Source organism: Vulpes lagopus, chromosome 7, assembly GCF_018345385.1.
Source record: "Vulpes lagopus strain Blue_001 chromosome 7, ASM1834538v1, whole genome shotgun sequence".
Taxonomy (NCBI): Eukaryota; Metazoa; Chordata; class Mammalia; order Carnivora; family Canidae; genus Vulpes; species Vulpes lagopus.
This window is the reverse complement of record NC_054830.1, coordinates 11,304,872-11,323,246: the sequence shown is the minus strand read 5'-3', so window position 1 is coordinate 11,323,246 and position 18,375 is coordinate 11,304,872. Positions and strand designations below refer to the sequence as shown.

Here is an 18,375-nt window from a genome sequence, read left to right as displayed (position 1 = left end):
AGCTGAGCCCAAGCAACCGGAAGGCCCGCTGGGGCGACAGGGGCGGGTGCGCAGTGAAAGCCAGCCAATGGTGGGGCGCGGGAGGAGTGACGTATGCTCCTGGTCTTCCAGTAGCGGACGGCGGAAGGTGTGTTGAGCGCATGCGTCTTGTGGCAGCCTAGAAAAAGGGGCTGCTGGCGGGCCGAGCTGAAGACATGGAGCAGGGCTACGGAGGTTCGTGTGGGTGCCTCGGTGCGGGGTGGGGCGGACGGGCGCTGCTCAGGCGACGCAGCCGCTGGTGCGTACAAGGCTGCAGGCCGAGGCCTACAGCGGAGCGCGGTTACTCCAACCCGGCCGAGCGGAGAGGAGGCCGGGGCGCGCGCGCGCTGCTCATTGGACCTCGGCGCCGTCGCTCCCGGGGCGCTGCGTGCGGATTGGCCGGCGAGGCTTGGGGAGGCGGGCGGGGTTTGGCGGGCAGACGCTGCGGCGGGCTTCGGGGGGCGCCTCGGGCTGTGCCGGCCGTTTCTCCCTCTCGGCCGCGGCGAGGCTGGGCCAGTGGACCCCGCCGCTCGGAGGCCCGCCTTCCCCTTTGGAAGGCCACAAAATGGCGGCGCCCGGGGGCGGAGCCACGGCGAAAGCTCGTGGGGCGCGGGGTCCGCGGCTGGAGGCCGAGGGAGTTGGGCTGCCTGTCCCCGGGCTGCGGGGCTCGGCGGGGCCCGCGCGGTGCACGTGGTCCGTCGCGCCGGTCCCGGAAGCCGTCCCTCCCCGCCAGCCCCGCGATGCAGCGCCGGGGAGCTGAGCGCGGCCTCTGCAGGGGTCAGTCGCGGCGGGCTCCTGGCCTGTGCGTGACCCAGGACTTCGGGGGTCAGGTGTTGGGCGTCTCCGTGCAGAGTCGGAGTCCTGACGTGCGCTGCGGCGGTGCCCTGGAGGTGGCTGGGGGCTGCGAAAGGGAGAATAGGCCCCCTTCCCCACTTGGGCCTCAGGGCCTGCGGCAGGACGGAGCTTCTCGAGCGACCTGGGCTCGATGTCCGGAACCCGAGATTCTTAGCAGGCGTTTGCTCTGTGCTGGAAGCCAAGTTTGCCCGCTGGGAACAGTCGAAGTTTGGAATACGTGGGGGGCAGGGCTTGAGCGGGTGCAGTCCTTTTCCGAGTACATGAGGTTGGAGAAACAAGCAGTTACATTTTGCTACAACGGCTGGAGAAGGCACCAGTCTTGAAAGGTGGCAGTGTTAGGATCCGGCACCTGGAATTGCAAGAGAGGTCCTGAGGTGCACGGTGTGCTTGGGTGTCTCCAGGGCCCTGGGTTGCCCTAGCAACCCTAGCTTTCTCGGTCTTTTTTCAGTTCAGCTGGGTCTTAGAATTCTTCGCCGGCTTCCCACCAGATCTTTCAGCCAGTCATCCGGCCCCGTGCACACCCTGAGCATGAAGAGCTTTTATTCCCCTCCCTTCTGATCTGCCAAAACCCTTCAGGCTCAGTTTAAATGGTGGGGCCTCCCTGAATCCTCCTAATCGCTTTTCCGCCTAGAGTTACTTCTCAGGACTTGCTGAACCTTGACGGTTGTTCTCCTGCTGTAGGAGGCACGTAGATCTGATCTGAGGGCACATCCCGGTTCTTCTGTTCTCCAGCTCTATGATCATGGGCAGGTGACAGCTTCTTGAGCCTCTGGGTACAACAGGGTAAACGTTACCCATCTGAAGAGGCGTTGTGAGCTTACCTGATTAGCCAACGCTTGCTCAGACCAGTGCCTCGTAGTTGGTCACGCGTCATTGGTTACTTGTCACTGCTCTTCCTGTCGTACACATGTCATGTAGCATGGGGAGACTAGCCTGCAGAGGGCAAATTTCAGCAAATTTCAAGTACCCTAATGCCTAAGCCTGAGCTCTCCCATCTCTAAATGGCCCTCAGGGACACTAGCATGTGCTCAGTTCCTGTCATGTGTTAGCACACACTAGGCACTTAGCTAGTGGCTCAGGTTGTTCTAGTAAGAGAGGTATTCCTGTTCCAAAAAGTTGGATCATCGACAGTTATGGATAGCTACCTGTGCCCAGCTCTGTTTGAGGTTCCAGGGACACAGAAGTGAAGAGGGCCGACATGGGAGTCCTCAGAGGCAAGAGGAACCACCACAGAGAGGAGTGCAGCCCCAATACGTTAGGCCAGGCTGAAGCCCTGGGACTTGAAGGCCCAGGAGAGCATTGGATGGTCCAAAGTCACAGAGAAGTGAGGCCTAGAGAGGCACTGTTGTCTCCAAATTCTGAACTTTGTTCTTGGTTACAGGGGACTTATGGCTGCTAGGTGAGCCGAACGGGGGGTGGAGGCACAACTGTGTCTTACTATTGGGTTAGCTGTCAGCTTGTCCTGTGTCCTCCTGAGTTGCAGATTGAGGCTTTGGCCGAGGTCCGTCATCCGGCTACCAGCAGAGCAGGCACCAAAGCCTATTCCCCCCAACTCTTTTCTGCAGATAGAAAAGACAGATAGGTGGAATGTGGTAATGCAATCAACTAGCTGTGAAGGACTTTTAGAGGGACAGTACTGTGGTTATGCCCTCTGCCTATGAGGCTGGCACCAAACTCTTCTTCAAGGCAAGCACTTTAAGCTTCTCAGAGCACCTCAGAAGCACCCGTTGTCTGGCGTGACAAGTAGGATCCTAACTCACATGTCTTCTCTTTACAGGCTATGGGGCATGGAGTGCTGGACCCACCAACACCCAAGGTAAGACCTTACGGGGAGGCATGGATTCCACCCCAACACTAGCATGATTGTAACCTGGTGGGGGGCTGACAGGAGGACTGGGGCTAGCCCATGGATCCAGAGAGCTTTTCTGTAAAGGGCTACACAGTACTTTTTTTCTGGCTTTGGGGGGCTTTCTGACTGGCTCCCCTGCAGTGCAAGTTACAGATGTTTATGAAAAAATGGGTGTGATGGTGTGGCAGTAATATTACGTAAGGTCCCTGAAATTTGCATACAATATAATTTTTGTATGTGACAGCTTTTATTTTAGGAATTTTGGTTATTCTAAGTAAATAGCCAAGGATATAATAAGTTTTTTCTTATTATTAACATCTTGCCTCAGTACATTTATTGTCAGTAGCAAGTCAGTGTCGATACATTGTCTTTTAAGATTTTATTTATTCATGAGAGACACAGAGAGAAAGGCAGAGACACAGGCAGAGGGAGAAGCAGGCTCCATGCAGAGCCTGATGTGGGACTTGATCCCAGGACCCCAGGATCACACCCTGAGCCAAAGGCAGCCACTCAACCACTGAACCACCCAGGCGTCCCCATTGTTGTTAATTATAATCCAGAGTTAGTCATCACTGGTTGCACAGTTCTGTGAGTTCTGATATATGAAAGATGCGTTTCCTTTCAAAATCTATGTCATGAAATATTCTTTTGATCCCCTTGCCCCCAACCATTTAAAAAAGTAAAAACCATTTTTAGCTTGCCGGCCATACAGAAACAGGCAGTGGGCTAGATTTGGTGTGGGGGCCTATTTGCTGGCCCTGCTCTGGAATCTAGATCACAATGATCGGTATGTTTGAGGGACCAGAATGTCCTCTCCCCGGTGGTGAGGTTTTTCTGCTTTTTGCCAGCATTTATTCCAGGGGATGGGACGAGGGCTCTCTTTGTTTTCTGAGCCGGGAACTTGCCACTAGCACCATTAGGGGTGGTGGAGTCACTTTTTCACCCATCGCTAAGTTTTCCAGGAGGAGGCCCTCCATGTCACTAAGGTACATAATGTCCCTTTGCTCAGTTGAGTTAGGGACATGATTTTCCACTGATGCATGGTCCGTGTTAGTGGTGCCCAGGCTCCAGCTACTGGTAAGAACTGGCACTTTTGAAGGGCTCTGCCAGGGGATCTGACCTCTTGGCTGGTGGCCCTCACCGGCCGTTTCCTGGGAATGCTGCAGCGTCCTTTCTGCTTGTCCTGTTGGGGGAGATCAGGCTTGCCTACAAGAGAAGTCTTGGTTATGCTTAGTTGAGTGCTCTTTAGGAAATGAGTTTTACAGCTAGTGGGTCTCAGCCATTCCTGGCCTTAATGGACAACCAGGGGTGCTTCCCACAACAGCCCTGAACCTGTGGATAGTAGAATGAGGTGACAATTGTCATAGACTGTTTCAGGTACTTTGAACTCAGTATGCAAAGCTCTTGTGTGTTTTGTTTCCCTAAGGTGCCTATGGAACTGGTGTGGCCAGCTGGCAAGGTAGGCCCTCTGGGTGTCTGTGGGTGGGCAAGAAAGCCTCGGGTCAGCTGTACAGAAGGTTTGGGATACAGGGACCTCCCATCCCCATCTCCCATTCTAGCTGTGCTCATAGCTCTCCTGAAGGCTTGGCAGGTCTGGGCATCCTCAAGAACTTCCTGGAAGCTGGGGGTTGTGGTTCTATTCTGGAAGCAGCAGCTCCACCTGCCACCTGTGGGCTCTCAGCCACCTCTGGCTTTGGATGGGGAACAAGATTTGGATCTGGACAGAAAACCCACCACTCATTGCTGAGGCTGTGCCCCTGCCCTTCTCTTCCTGCCTTTTGGCAGGTGATGTGCACAGTGTGGGGTGATGACAGCATGGTTCCTTGATGCTCTTCCTTCATATGAGTAGTGGGGTGCTTCTCCCCAGACGTGTCTGCTGTAGACTTACCTTGTGGCTGCTGATATCTTATTGGCTCTTCTTTCGTATGGCAGGTTATGAAAACTACAATTACTATGGAGCCCAGAATACCAGCGTCACCACAGGAGCGTCCTACAGCTATGGCCCAGCCTCGTGGGAGACCACCAAGGCCAGCGATGGCCTGGGAGCTGGGGGCCCTGCCGTCCACATGGCTTCTTATGGCCCAGAACCATGCACCGACAATTCTGACTCTCTCATTGCCAAGATCAACCAGCGTTTGGACATGATGTCCAAGGAAGGAGGCAGGGGCGGGAGCAGCGGCGGTGGGGAGGGCATGCAGGACCGGGAGAGGTGATTATGGATCCGAACCCTTCCCTGGGGATCTTATCACAGACACACACACATACCCCAGCTTTGTGCAGGTGGCAGTGGGCACCCCGTCTTCCAGGGAGGGCTTTTCCACAACTCCCTCCTGTGTGCAGAGTAGTTGAGTCGGGCAGTTATTGGGGCGGTCATTGTGATAGGACTAGTTGGAGTCCGGAGTGATTGGGTTTAAGGTATGACTGTTGGCTAAACTAGCTAGTGTGCTAGGTTCCTTATTTCTGCTTCAGGTACCTGTAGACTCTCTCGTTTTTGTGGTCAAGGGCTCTGTACTTCATCAACAATGTTCAGGGGGGTTATTTTTCTGTTTTGCCTTCGGACTATTTAGGAGGGCTGTGTGGCAGCGTGGAGTGCTGTTCTGAATGTTGGGAAGCCAGCTTTGCAGGAGGCTTGGGCTTGTGCCTAGAGTGTAGTGACGGTTCTGCTTCCTTTGCAGCTCCTTCCGCTTCCAGTCGTACGAGTCCTATGACTCCAGGTCTTGCCTCCCGGAGCACCATCCCTATCGTCCCAGCTATAGCTACGATTATGACTTTGACCCCATGCCTGACCGAAATGGTGGCTTTAGCAGTCAGTATGGCGACTGCCGGGACCCAGCCCGTGAGCGGGGCTCCCTTGATGGCTTCATGCGGGGCCGGGGCCAGGGCCAGGGCCAGGGCCGCTTCCAGGACCGGAGCAACCCCAGCACCTTCATGCGCAGCGACCCTTTCATGCCACCCTCGGCCTCTTCGGAGCCCCTGTCTGCTCCCTGGCCAGAGCTGAACTATGTGGGTGGACGGGGCCTTGGCGGCCCCTCCCCCAGCAGGCCGCCTCCTTCCCTGTTCTCCCAGTCCATGGCCCCCGACTTCGGTGTGATGGGCATGCAGGGGGCCGGCGGTTATGACAACTCAGTACCCTATGGATGTGGCCGGTCACAGACGCGGATGAGGGATCGGGTAAGCCCTCCGGAAGTTGTAATCTGCCTTCTTTGCCAACAACTCTATGGAGATAAATTTGTATCCCGTACGATTCGCCCATTGTTAAGTGCACAGTTCGGGTTTTAGTAAAAACGTACAGAATTGTGTAGCCATCACCACCATCTAGTTTTACGACATTGCCGTCAACCAGAAAAGATGCAAACCACTGTCACTAGCAGTACTTCCCAGTCCTGGTCCCCTCCTCTGTACTTGGCAAGTGCCAGTCTGCTTTTTTCTTTGGAGAGCTTCCTCTCCCAGACCTTCCTTACGAATGTAATCATATAACACGTGGCCTTTTGTGTCTTGACTTCTTCCATTGGGGGTGGGGGTGGGGCTCGACTCTATCATCTTCGTTTCCTGAAAAGATCTTTTCTGCCTCTGATCTCTGATCTTACAACTTCTCTGTTCTCCGTTTTTCTGGGGTATCTTAATGGTCCGGGTAAGCGGTACATCGGATGTGCTTGTGTCTGTAGCCCAGGCGGAGAGGGTTTGACCGCTGCGGCCCAGACGGCATGGGCAGGAAACGGAAGCAGTTGCAGATCTACGATGAGCCAGATGCCAAATTGGCCCGGGCTGACAGCGAAGGAGATTTTTCCGAAAACGGTAGGCCCTGGGTGGTTTCGTAAAATGAGTCTGTTTCGTGCTTGGTGCTCTGCCTACCCATGTGTACAGTGGACAGGTGTTGAACTCGAGGGTGGCACGTGTCCTCTGCGCTCCTGCAGCCCCCACTGCAGTCAGGACAAGCACGGTCACCCTGGATGGCAAGCTGGGGAGGGTGAAACGGAGTGGGCCAATCTCCAAGGGGCTGACTTTCCCTCTTCTTTGTGTCTGGTAGATGATGGAGCTGCTGACTTCCGGTCAGGAGATGAAGAATTCAGGGGTGTAAGTCCATCTTCGCTGGTCACCCTCCTTTGTTTCTGTAGCGTGGGATTTTTCCTTTGCGTTAGCCTTTCTTCCAAAGAGGCAGCAACAGCGTCTATGGTAGACTTGACCACTTTGTGATTGTATTTAATAGCCTGACTTGCAGCTAGGATTCTAAGAGTTTTGTACTAGTAACAATCCTTCTCTTCCCAAGGAAATTCCCATCCCTCTCCCCAGCCGCTCTCACGTCCTCAGTGATGGGCGTGGGCCACACGTGTGGTAAGTGCCGTGGGCTGTGTGGGCTCAGGCTGAAGACTCAGGTACTGCCAGCCTTGTGCTGGTGCTGAGCTGCCTCCTTGTCGCTCAGCCCTTAATACCAGGTGCAGGAGAAAGGCATATAAGGCCCTCTGAGCCATGACTGCACAAGCACCTAGGTGGTAAGCCCTTGCTGCCCCTGTAAGTTCTGACCTGTGTCTGGGATATGGCCTGGAGACCTGGGTGTATGAAGGCTTCGACCAAGTACTTCTGATGGTCAGCTCTGGGGTGGGCAGGATACAGTGTCTTTCCAGCTGTTATCAGCGAGTCTCACTTACTCTCTGTTGGGCTTGCTTTGATCTTGATTCTGGGAATCTGTCTCTGCTGGTGACCTATTTTAACCTTGAGCCCAATGCCTAAGAAACAGGACTGTGTTTCGATTTTCAGTTGTATTGTTTTTTAATCTACACCTGGTTTGTTACCACCATCAATAAATACGAACAGATGGCCAGGAACTTGATAAAGCCCCTTTTCGGTAAAGAGTGCTGGAACTGGCATCCCACCAGTCAGAGTCTCTTGACATAGAGCGGACGAATGGGCCATCGGTGCTCCCACTGCAGAACTGTGCAGGTGCGCGTTTGTTTGCCAGGGTGGTTCTTTGGCTGTAGAAATAACTGGAAAAGGGCCAGTGACTTTAATAAAAAAGCACATTGGTCATTACAGAATCTCAGAAGGCAACCAAGAGCGGTGACAGGACACACAGCCTCTTCCACCGCCCTGGGACTTGTCCTGACATATTATGACCAGGTGGTGGCAGGGTGCTGGGTCAGTTGTGGAGGGTTCTGGAAACTCTACCTCATAGCCCGACTTTGTGTGTGCCCTTTTTCAGGAGGATGAATTCTTCGACCCCGGGAGGCAGAGAGGTAGGCATCACTCGGTGTCTCTTTGAGCTTGCTTTCCTGTGTGCCCCGCTTCCAGCTGGGCTGGCCTTCTGAGCAAGCCTGGGGCCTGGATGGAGGGACTGGTGGCTCAGGGCAGAAGAGGGGCTGTGGCCACTGGCTGGGCCTTGGCCATGATGCCCACCCTGAGGCTTAGAGCAACACTTGCTGGAAACAGGTCTGTTTGCCTCACTTGAGGCAGGCTGTGGAGAGGGAAAACTCATTCCTGAGTATCTGCAACAGCTTGCAGTGGTAGGGAAGGGAGAGTCTCAGAAATGCAAGAAAGAACAGAAGAGGCATACTCTAGCCCATCTTCTCTGTTACTTACTGGCCAGTGCAGGTCCCTGTACTGTCTTTTCCTGGGCTTCTTTTCACACTTTCCTCAGTTGCCAGCCCAGGGTTGTGCCCTCAGCCTCTGTGGTGGGGATGCTGACAGCAGCAGCGCTCTCTGCTGTGTGGGACAGAGTTCAGAAACATGCCCGGGTTGGGAGCTGGTTGTGGGGAGGGGAGGCCAGTCAGGTACACCCAAGCCCAGGATCCTCCAGAGACCATCACTGCTCAGCAGGGCTCACCAGTGCCCTTATAGGGGACCCAAGAGCCCAAAGTAAGCGGCAAGAGCAGAGCAAAGTTAAACCTTGTTGGGGGGAACATAGAGAAGCAGCCTGAGACAGCGTGGCCTTGAACTTACCCACAAGCCATTTGTTTCTTTTCCTGTTTCCATGGGTCTGCCCATAGCTGGTTTTCCCCAAGAATCACACGCTGGCTCCTTTGTGGCTCTGCTCCCATAAACTTGCAGGCCCCTGGCATAGATGCTCCTTCTCCTGTGTGTTTAGGCTGAGCCAACCCACCAAGGCCCTCTCACCTCATTTACTAAAGCAGTTATGCCTGTAGCTTGGGACCACGCAGAGCATTTAGCAGCTCGTGCAGCAGGGCAAATGCTAAAGCAAAGGTGACATGTTTATTGCGCACAGGTCCTGCTGCCTACCCGGGATGACTTTGCTATTAAACAGCAGTAATAGTTTCAGGCAGTGACCTCTTGCCAAAAACCCCACACGCCCTTTTGAGAGGCTTCTGAGCAGCGCACGCCGGTCGCCATCTTCGTGGGACAGTCTCGTGACTGGCATCAGGGGTAGGGGTTACAGTTCAGATGCTTATCCAACCTTTCCTCAGTGTCTGGCCCTGGCCCTGAGCCGCCATGGCCTGGCCTGGCCTCACGCTGGGACGCTGGGCTGCACAGCTCTCGGAGGAGCTCCTGCACTGGCCCTGGGGACGACGGAGGACCAGTTGGTCTCTTCCCACTTTTGTTTCTAGGACTGCTTCCCTCATAGCCCTGGGAAAGCCCTAGATGGACGGTTTTTGTGAGTGGAAGATAGAGTTTGGGCCAGCAAGGACTGTCAGACCTGCTGAGGCCCTAGTTCAGAGGAGGCTGACGGAACTGTCGTCATGGTCCACCTAGAGGTGGGACGGAGGGCGGTAGAGTGGCTTGCTTTATTTTCTGAGGCCTTCCAGCTGCTGCCTCTTTTATCTGGGAAGAACTGCTTCTCTCTCTCCTTAAGTGACTTTGGGAGAAGACCCAGTGGTAGGGCACTGGATTGGAAAAGCAGGATAGGGAAGGACAGGCAGGTGGGCCACGGTGTGAGTGGGATGGGCGGGCCAGCTCCCTGGCCATCCCAGCTGTATCAGGCCATGGGGAGGGGGTAAGGTGACTCCCTGGGAACTCCCAAGGATTCGGCATCAGAGGCCCATCCCTGTGGGGAGCCTTGGACAGACTGTTGGTGCCGGTGCCTCAGGCTGTCCTGGCCCTGCCGTGTGTGGTGGCAGCAGGTACAGGGTGTGGTGGCCGAGCTGTGGCCGCCATTGAGGCCCTGCTGCTCAGCTCCTCTGCAGGGTCCTCAGGGCATCTCGAAGGAACTTCTCTGTTGCAGGAGAGAAGGACGATGAGGATGATGAAGTAAAGAAGAGAAGAGAAAAGCAAAGGAGGAGAGACCGAATGCGAGACCGAGCGGCTGACAGGTGAGGAGGCCGGTGAGGTAGGAGCTTGGCTGGAAGCTGAGCGTTGTCCCGGTTCTCCTGAGTTCATCCACCTTAACCTGACAGTGCAGGGGCAGCCAGTTTGATTGGCCTCTGGAGTCTGTTTGGAAATCCCGCTCAGATCCAGAGATGCAAAACTTGGGGAACACGGATAGATGGCATTCCAATCTTCCACTGAGTCTTTGAGGCCTGTGTCCAGCAGGGGGCTCTCTGGCTCCCCTGTGGGGAGTTTCCTTGTCCCTGGCTCTTATCTGTCACCCCAGACAGGTGAACTTTGTTCAGCAGAGCTGCTAAGAAAGTGCTTTGGGTGTCTTGCCCAAATCCAGACCACCTCTGAAGTTACCGTGACAGTTACATATGCAGGGATGTTGCCTTACAAATCTTGTCTCTAAATGGAAAAGAATGGCAAAAGTGCAAAGGGTGTTGGTGTGACTGCACCATGTGCCTCTCAGCCTTTCCAGTGATCAGGTGCTGGTGACTAGATATGTAAATCACTGGTGGCCATGGGAGCCCTAGGTTGCTCTGGCCTTGACTGCCTGTGGCTATTTCTTAATGCACAGGCTCTCCTTCTGACTTGAGGGGCAGTCCTTGCTCCTAAAGCTCAGATCAGGTTGTGCTTTCCCTGTGCAAAGAAATGCAAAAGAAACATTAGTAAAACAACCAACAGCAGAGACAAAGCCAGGAACTGAATGGAAGGTAGGTGCTTCCGAGTGTTAAACAGAAAGTCATCAAAATGCTTGTTTTTCAAACAGATGAATATATGATGGCTAGATTATTTTCATGCCCCAGGAGAACTGAGATGACTTTTTTTTGTTCTGGAAGGAATCTTTAGACTCCACCCTAGCAATGGAGGGTCCTCAAAGAGACTAGGAGAAATTGTCACAGGGGAGGTAAAGATGCAGCAAGAGTCACGAACCCTGCACTTCTTTGGTACACATAGGGTCCCAGAGCTTTCTTTTCACTTTTCTGTTAGGCGTATGTGCAAACATAAGCGTCTTGTGCCTTTTCCAGAGGTCAGAAGCCAGGCATTGGGACCTGGCAGGAAGGAGTCTTGTGTTGGTACCTGAGGAATCCTGAGTGCCCCAGGGCCTGTGCTGTTAGCCCAGAGCCAAGGGAAGTGGCGCCCCACTGTGGGGACGTAGGGCTCTGCAGGCTACTCTCCTCTTGCCTTACAGCATGATTGCATTTGTGAGGTTTTGAAAGTAAGCAACATGGGGCACCTGGGTGGCTCCCATTGAGCATCTGCCTTTGGCTCAGGGTGTGATCCTGGATCATCCTGGTGGATCGAGTCCCGAATCGAGCTCCCTACAGGGAACCTGCTTCCCCTCTGCCTGTGTTTCTGCCTCTCTCTGTGTCTCTCATGAATAAATAAATAAATAAATCTTTCTTAAAAAAAAAATTTAAAGTAAGCAACAAAGAGATGTCAGATTTTTTTGGTTTTTTGAGTTTTTTTCCAAAATATTTTATTTATTTGATAGAGCACAAGGGGGGGAGCAACAGGCAGAAGGAGGGGCAGGCCCCCCACTGAGCAGGGAGCTCAATGTGGAGCTCAATCCCAGGACCTCAGGACCACGACCTGAGCCAGAGACAGAGCTTAACTGATTAAGCCACCCAGGCACCCCAAGATGTCAGTTTCTAGCCACAGAATTTGATATGATAGGGCTTTATGTGGAGTCCCATGGGAAAATTGGTCTTGGGTTTTGTGAATTTTAAGCTGTGGAAGGCCTTCAGGAATTACTCCTTCACATTAAAATGAGGTTACCCTGTATTATCCTGGTGGCTATAGAAAGAAGTTAATGGAGTTAGGTACTACACCCCCAGAGCAGTGGTTTGGGGCTTTTAGGTAGTCCACAGTTTGGAAAGTCTCCACTTTTGGGTGTTCTCTTGTGGAACTTTGGGCCAAAAAGACTGATGGGGTGCATGAATCCTTTTCCTGAAACACTTGCAAGATTTACCCCCGTTCTTGGAATGGGGAGACCTGAGGCAACTTACTATGATGCCTCACACAATCAGAAGCCTGGGTACAGAAATTACTATCTTGTTTCCATTCTGACCAGAGATGAGCTGGTTATTCCTTTTTTTTTTTTTTCTTTAAGATTTTATTTATTTATTCATGAGAGAGAGAGGCAGAGACACAGGCAGAGGGAGAAGCAGGCTTCATGCAGGGAGCCCGATGTGGGACTCGATCTCGGGTCTCCAGAATCATGCTCTAGGCCAAAGGCGGGTGCCAAACCGCTGAGCCACCCCAGGATCCCCATGGTTATTCCTACTCATTGCTCTTTTTATCTTTTCCAGGATTCAGTTTGCCTGTTCTGTGTGCAAGTTTCGTAGTTTTGAAGATGAAGAAATCCAGAAACATCTACAGAGCAAATTTCACAAAGAGACACTGAGGTTTATAAGTACCAAACTCCCTGACAAGACAGTGGAATTCCTCCAGGTAAAGCACACTTAGCCTCTGTCAGAGTGTTTCCTGATGGTCCTATAGGAATCCGATCCCTACAGAGAAGGGAAAGGGGAGGGAAATAAGAGGCCTGGACTTTCCACAATAACAGCGTACAAGTCCCGGGTCAGAGGGAGACCCAAGCGCTGTGGCCATTGTAGTTCCCATGAGTTCGGCCCACGTTGCTGCTGAGACCGGGCCATCCTCTGCTGGGGGCTTGGCAGCTGCCCTGGGTGAACTGAGAGTCAGGCACATACAGCACCCTGTCCTCGTTTCATTTGGTGCCATCTCCTCTAGGAGTATATTGTGAACAGGAATAAGAAGATTGAGAAGCGGCGGCAGGAGTTGATGGAGAAGGAAAGCACGAAGCCCAAACCAGATCCTTTCAAAGGTGAGTCAGGATCCTGGGGTGCACTATTCCACATGCTGCTAAGGCGTGCAGCTGGGTACAAAGCCAGCCCAACACAGGGCTGCTGAGAATGTGACAGGAAGACCCTCAGCCAGGCTGCCTCGCAATATAAAGCCCGTAAGTGTGGCCTGATGAATGTCCCAGCTCTACTGGCTGCTTATTGGACTGATATGAAGCTTTCTGAGGTCTTCCTTTTTTGAAGAGAAATGACCAGAGGGATGAGAAAAGTTGAAGAATAAAACCCCCAGATGTGGAGGTGCTTCCATCCACACAGTCATGCTGGAGGGCGGGTGATGACCCCACAGATTCTCTCCCAACCTAGTCCTCATGGACTACCAGGAGAAAATGGGAGCCCTTCTGGGGAGCAGGAGGAGAGCATCACCTGCCTGCTGTCCCGGATCACACCAGACTTGGGTTGTATCTACAGGGATTGGCCAGGAACACTTTTTCAAGAAGATAGAGGCTGCTCACTGCCTGGCTTGTGACATGCTAATCCCTGCGCAGCATCAGCTCCTCCAACGGCACCTGCATTCGGTGGACCACAATCACAACCGCAGGGTGAGTCCCCTCTTCAGGCCTGGCCAGCACTTCCAGGCCTCTGGCAGTGATGTTCAGAGCCTTCTGTGTCTTGTGGGGAATGTTAGCTGATCAGGGGCTCTTGACAGGTTCCACCGACTATGATTTCATCAGCGGGCTGTAGGAGGTGTCCCAGTTTCTAGTATCATGTGAAACAGTGTGTTGCTGGAGGTTGACTTTACATAGAGTAGCTGAAACTCTCCTTAAAAAATGTTAAAAATGTTCCCTATAAACCACACAGGGAAATTTCCCAGTTCCTGACAAACTGGATTTCCCAGAAGCAGGGGCTGAGGGTCGTTAAGAAGAGCACAGTGGCCTGGGGGACCCAGAGTCAAGAACTAACTGGGCCTTCACTAGCCGTTGGGGCCTGTGGCTAAATGTGTATGTAGCTCAGGGTATCAGCAGATCTCTTACAAAGGGTCAAATCGCAAATGTTTCGGGCTTGGTGGGACACGAGATCTCTAACACCTCAGGTGTGCTGCTCATGGGCTAGAGCGGCCAGAGTCCAGATGGAAGGCATGGGCATGGCCATGCCTGGCCCATGGGCTCTCACCGCCTGTCCTGAGTGCTGCCCACACATCTCCTACCTCATGAAAGCTCGTCCACCGAGCACTGTACAAACAAGGGATTATCCTTTGAATGGCTTGAGCTCTAAACAGCCAAATAGTTGCAGCATTCCTACTTCTGCTGCTGATTTTACTGGTAAAGTCACTAGAACTCAAAGAACTGAAAAAGAAAAAGCTTGCCTTGCTCCTGCACAAGGTACTGGATGTCAGTGTTGTGCCTGTTCTTCTGTCTCTTAAGATTATCAGGCTTCTCTGTGCTGTTTCATAGTCTGAGCTCCAGTGTCCCTCCAGGGCCTTCTTTCTCTCATTCTCAGACCCTGGCATTGCAGGATCTGCCATGGTGAAGAGAGGTGGTAGTCATTTTTTTGTCTAGGGCTGCTCCCGGGGCAACTCGGTACAGCCTGGCCAGTCTGTTTGCTCGCTCCTCTGCGCACACCATGTGTCAAAGTCCATGTTTGGTTTCCTTTACAGTTGGCTGCTGAACAGTTCAAGAAGACCAGTCTTCATGTGGCTAAGAGTGTTTTGAACAACAGACACATAGTGAAGATGCTGGAAAAATACCTCAAGGTTTGTGCTGAGGAGTGCAGTTTATGGGAAAAACTTTTGGGATGCAGGATGAACTCTGCAAGTATGGAGTTGCATCCAGAGTGCAGTATTTAGCAGTTCGGATTGTTTTGAAGAATGTATCATGAGTGGGAATTCCACAACAATGGATTTCCTGTGATTCCCCACTTGTGGGCATGGTTGCGGGCTCACCATGAGAAACCTTGAATATCCACGAAGTACTGAGCAATGATGCCAAGATGCTCACAGAAAAATCCAAGTTAGCTGATAGTTGTCCAGGAAAGAAGCCAGAAAGAGCAACCAATTTAAGAGTCAGGCCTGGTCAGTGTGTTTGGAGAGAGAGACGTGTGTGTGTGTGTGTGTGTATAAAGATTTATTTTATTAATTCATGAGAGACACAGGCAGAGACACAGGCAGAGACATAGGCAGAGGGAGAAGCAGGCTCCATGCAGGGAGCCCAATGTGGGACTCAGTCCCAGGACCACGGGATCACATTCTGAGCCAAAGGCAGACACTCAACCACTGAGCCACCCAGGCATCCCTGTGTTTTTGGTTTTAATTTTATTGAATTTATTTAAAAAATTTTTTTCTTCAAGTTATCTCCACACCTAATGTGGGGCTCGAACTCCTGACCCCCGTTGGCTGCTCAGAGAGATCAAGAGTCGCGTGCTCCCCTAAGCCAACCAGGCACCCCCTAAATACTGCATTTTAAAACCTATTTGCTAATCTACCAGTGATGTTTATATTTTCTAAGCCAGAGACAGTTGTTTTTTTTTATAAATTAATTTTTATTGGTGTTCAATTTACCAATATACAGAAAAACACCCAGTGCTCATCCCGTCAAGTGTCCGCCTCAGTGCCCGCAGAGACAGTTTTTATTTTTAGTCTAAGTTTGACTTCTGTGTCCTGACAGGAGTTCAGTAGTTGTGTGGCCTTGGGCAAGTTGCTGACTCTTCTTATCTGCAGAATGGGGCACCCTTGTAACCGTAACCAGGGCTGTGTGCTTTTAAATGAAGCTAAAATTGGGTAGACCTGGTGGCTCAGTGGTTTGGTGCTGCTTTCGGCCCAGGGCCTGATCTTGGAGACCCAGGATCAAGTCCCACGTCAGGCTCCCTGCGTGGAGCCTGCTTCTCCCTCTGCCTGTGTCTCTGCCTCTCTCTCTCATTAATAAACACATAAATAATCTTTAAAAAATAAAATAAATGAAGCTAAAATTGTAAATAGTCATAACTTCTGTTATGAGGCTTTTTTGTTTTAATTGGGTTAAGAAATCCTAGGTCTTTTTAAACTTCTTCACCATTATGTGCTTGAATGAAAAATGCAGAACAGTGTGGGGGGGGGGGCAGGTAGGCAGCTGTAGTAAATATTTGTAAATACTTCATCCTAAAAAGTCTTTGAAGGGGGAGGGAAAAGTACATTTTTCAAAAACCCACTGTAAATATCAAAATTACTAGTGCTGAAAACAAGAACAGCCCTTGACTCAGCCCTTTATTTGTACTCCAGGCCTTAGCTAACTAAGTAAGACAATAAAAGTGTAAAGATGCAAAAATGGTTGCCGTAAGGCTCTTCCGGGAAGCCGAAGGCGCTGAGCCCCTGTGGGATGCACTCACCTGCCGTAGCTGAAAGGGTTTCTCCCGTTGGCTGCTCAGCGTCAAAACCCTGACTCCCAGCAACCTGGGCCCCTTGTCTCACCTTTGCACTGACCTGTTGCTCCTCTTGGCCAGGGTGAAGACCCTTTCACTAGCGAAGCCGTCGACCCAGAAATCGAAGGAGATGACACTTTAGGAGGTGAGAAGGAGGAGACGCCCGAGGAGGTGGCCGCAGAGGTGTTGGCTGAGGTCATCACAGCAGCAGTGAGAGCAGTAGATGGGGAGGGGGCACCGGCCCCAGAAGGCAGTGACACGCCACCCGAAGGGCAAGGCCCCGTGGATGCAGCCGAGGCAACTCACAGTCCCCACTCTGAGCAGCTGGTGGAAGTGGAGACACCATGTGGCGCAGCTCCAGAGAAGGGTGACGCCAACGCAGAGGCTGGAGGTGAAACCACCGAAGCCACAGGTGAAGAGCAGGAGGTGGTGGCAGAGACGGACGGCGCAGTGGACGGCGCGGTGAGGGGCGCAGCTCCTGCCCCGCCGGTCACAGAAACCAAAGCAGAACAGACTGAGGCAGAGCCCAAAGATGTCACCCCCACGGAATGACCCACCTCCCTGTGGCAAGGGATGGATTTCATAATGCATTGCTCTTTCTCCTTTTGTTTGTAAGCAGAACTGGGGTGTGTGTTACTGGAACATGCTGGAAACCTTGGTGAAGAGACCCAGCCATTTCCTTCAAAAAAGTGTACCTCATGGGCTTATCTTTAAAGTTGTATGGCTTTCTGCCGTGGTGTGAAGGCTGCGGAAGTTGTACATTCCCCCCAAGTGGCTGTGACGTCGCTACACTGCAGTTGGAATAATAAAAGTTGGATCATTAGATTTTGATGATATTTTGCTTGTTAAATACAGCTACTGGCTGAATGCCCTTTATATTATTTTTTTTTCCCCTGAGACCAGCTTAATACTAGGATATATCTTGCTTTATAAAGGATTTTTTTAAGATTTAAGAATTTGCTTTGGCTTCAGTTTTTGACCTGCTTTGGTAGCACACCGCGTATGGGTATGTGATCCTCACAAGATGTAGCAGGATCTTGTTACTGCGACGTTGGCTCTGTCACATTGGTGAACTCTGTTCAAAGGCCTCCTGAATCTAACAGACCTGCACCCTTGGAAGCCCTCCCTCTTGCCCCTCAAGAATGAGGACATTTTGCCTAGGGCATTATTTTCCCAATCTTTAGTCTTTGAATCACCTTTCTAGTTTGGAGGTTTTTTTGTTCTTTTTTTCGTTTTTACCTCATTTTTGTTCCACCTCTGTTACTTCAGGGTTTTTTGCTTTTGTTTCCCTTTAAACTGAGTTACTACTACTTAACCGTATTTAAAAAGAAAACTTGGTGTCACTCTCATGAATGGAAAACAAACTAAATTGCCATAGATAGATGCTACCTGTAAGAAATGAATATAGTGAAATAAATACATTTCAAATAGATACTATTCCTTTGGAGGTTTTCTGAATCTGTGAGAAAGAAAAGCGAGCTAGCACGTGTTAAGAGGGTAGCAAGCAACAGTTAGACTTTCATATAATCAAAGGAAGTGGGAGATGCTTCCCTTTTGAAATGATACTGCTGGGTCTGTTTCCCTGCAAACCCCTGAACGGTCTCATTTGGGGAAGCATTGGCCAGAGGGAATTTACTAGATGGTAAAAGAGTCGAGCATCTACTGTGTTCCAGGTGCTAATTCACAATAAAAGTAAGAGATGGGCCCTGCTCTCAAGGGCCTTTATTGGAGATGTGAGATGGATATTTATGAAAAGTCAATATAAGAACTAGAAACAAATAAATTGCTCAGTACGCAAGAAAACGGTGTCTCTGAATTGTCTGCGCTCGTCGCCGCTACTACACAGATGTGCCTTGGACACAGGTTGCGTGTGCTCTTTGAAGCTGCTTCTCTTGAGGCAAAAAAGCTGGTGCCGTTGAACACCAGTAGCCTCAAGGATAACAAAACTATGAAACTGCTCTGTTCTCTTGTAAATGTGATCCAAGGCCCACCATTAAATCTCCATTTCAGTGTGGTTCTTCGTCTCCCACCCAGTGTGAAAGGACATGAATCGTTTTACTTCTACACTGAGCTTACCAGGCCCCCCTCCCCCAAGATGGGAGTAACTACTTGGATTCCACAAAGGGGTGCCCTTCTGTCCCCAGAAGGGACGGGAATAAACAAGGTCCCTCACTTAGG

General features: G+C 51.6%; 1 protein-coding gene across 2 annotated transcripts; it reads left to right on the top strand.

The window, feature by feature from the left end:
- The first annotated feature begins 68 nt into the window (after positions 1-68).
- On the top strand, positions 69-17,995 carry AKAP8 (A-kinase anchoring protein 8). Of its 2 annotated transcripts, none has more exons than XM_041763537.1 (14): positions 69-213; positions 2,651-2,689; positions 4,149-4,181; positions 4,655-4,931; positions 5,398-5,893; positions 6,388-6,517; positions 6,750-6,796; positions 7,920-7,953; positions 9,894-9,981; positions 12,295-12,436; positions 12,737-12,830; positions 13,276-13,406; positions 14,462-14,557; positions 16,279-17,995. In XM_041763537.1, exons 1-14 carry the CDS (start codon positions 195-197, stop codon positions 16,747-16,749), a joined length of 2,097 nt encoding a protein of 698 aa, XP_041619471.1. In that variant the 5' UTR covers positions 69-194; the 3' UTR covers positions 16,750-17,995. The 2 variants fall into 2 exon arrangements, with proteins under 2 accessions (XP_041619471.1, XP_041619470.1); XM_041763536.1 differs by lacking the exon at positions 69-213 and adding an exon at positions 447-795.
- Positions 17,996-18,375: the final 380 nt, after the last annotated feature.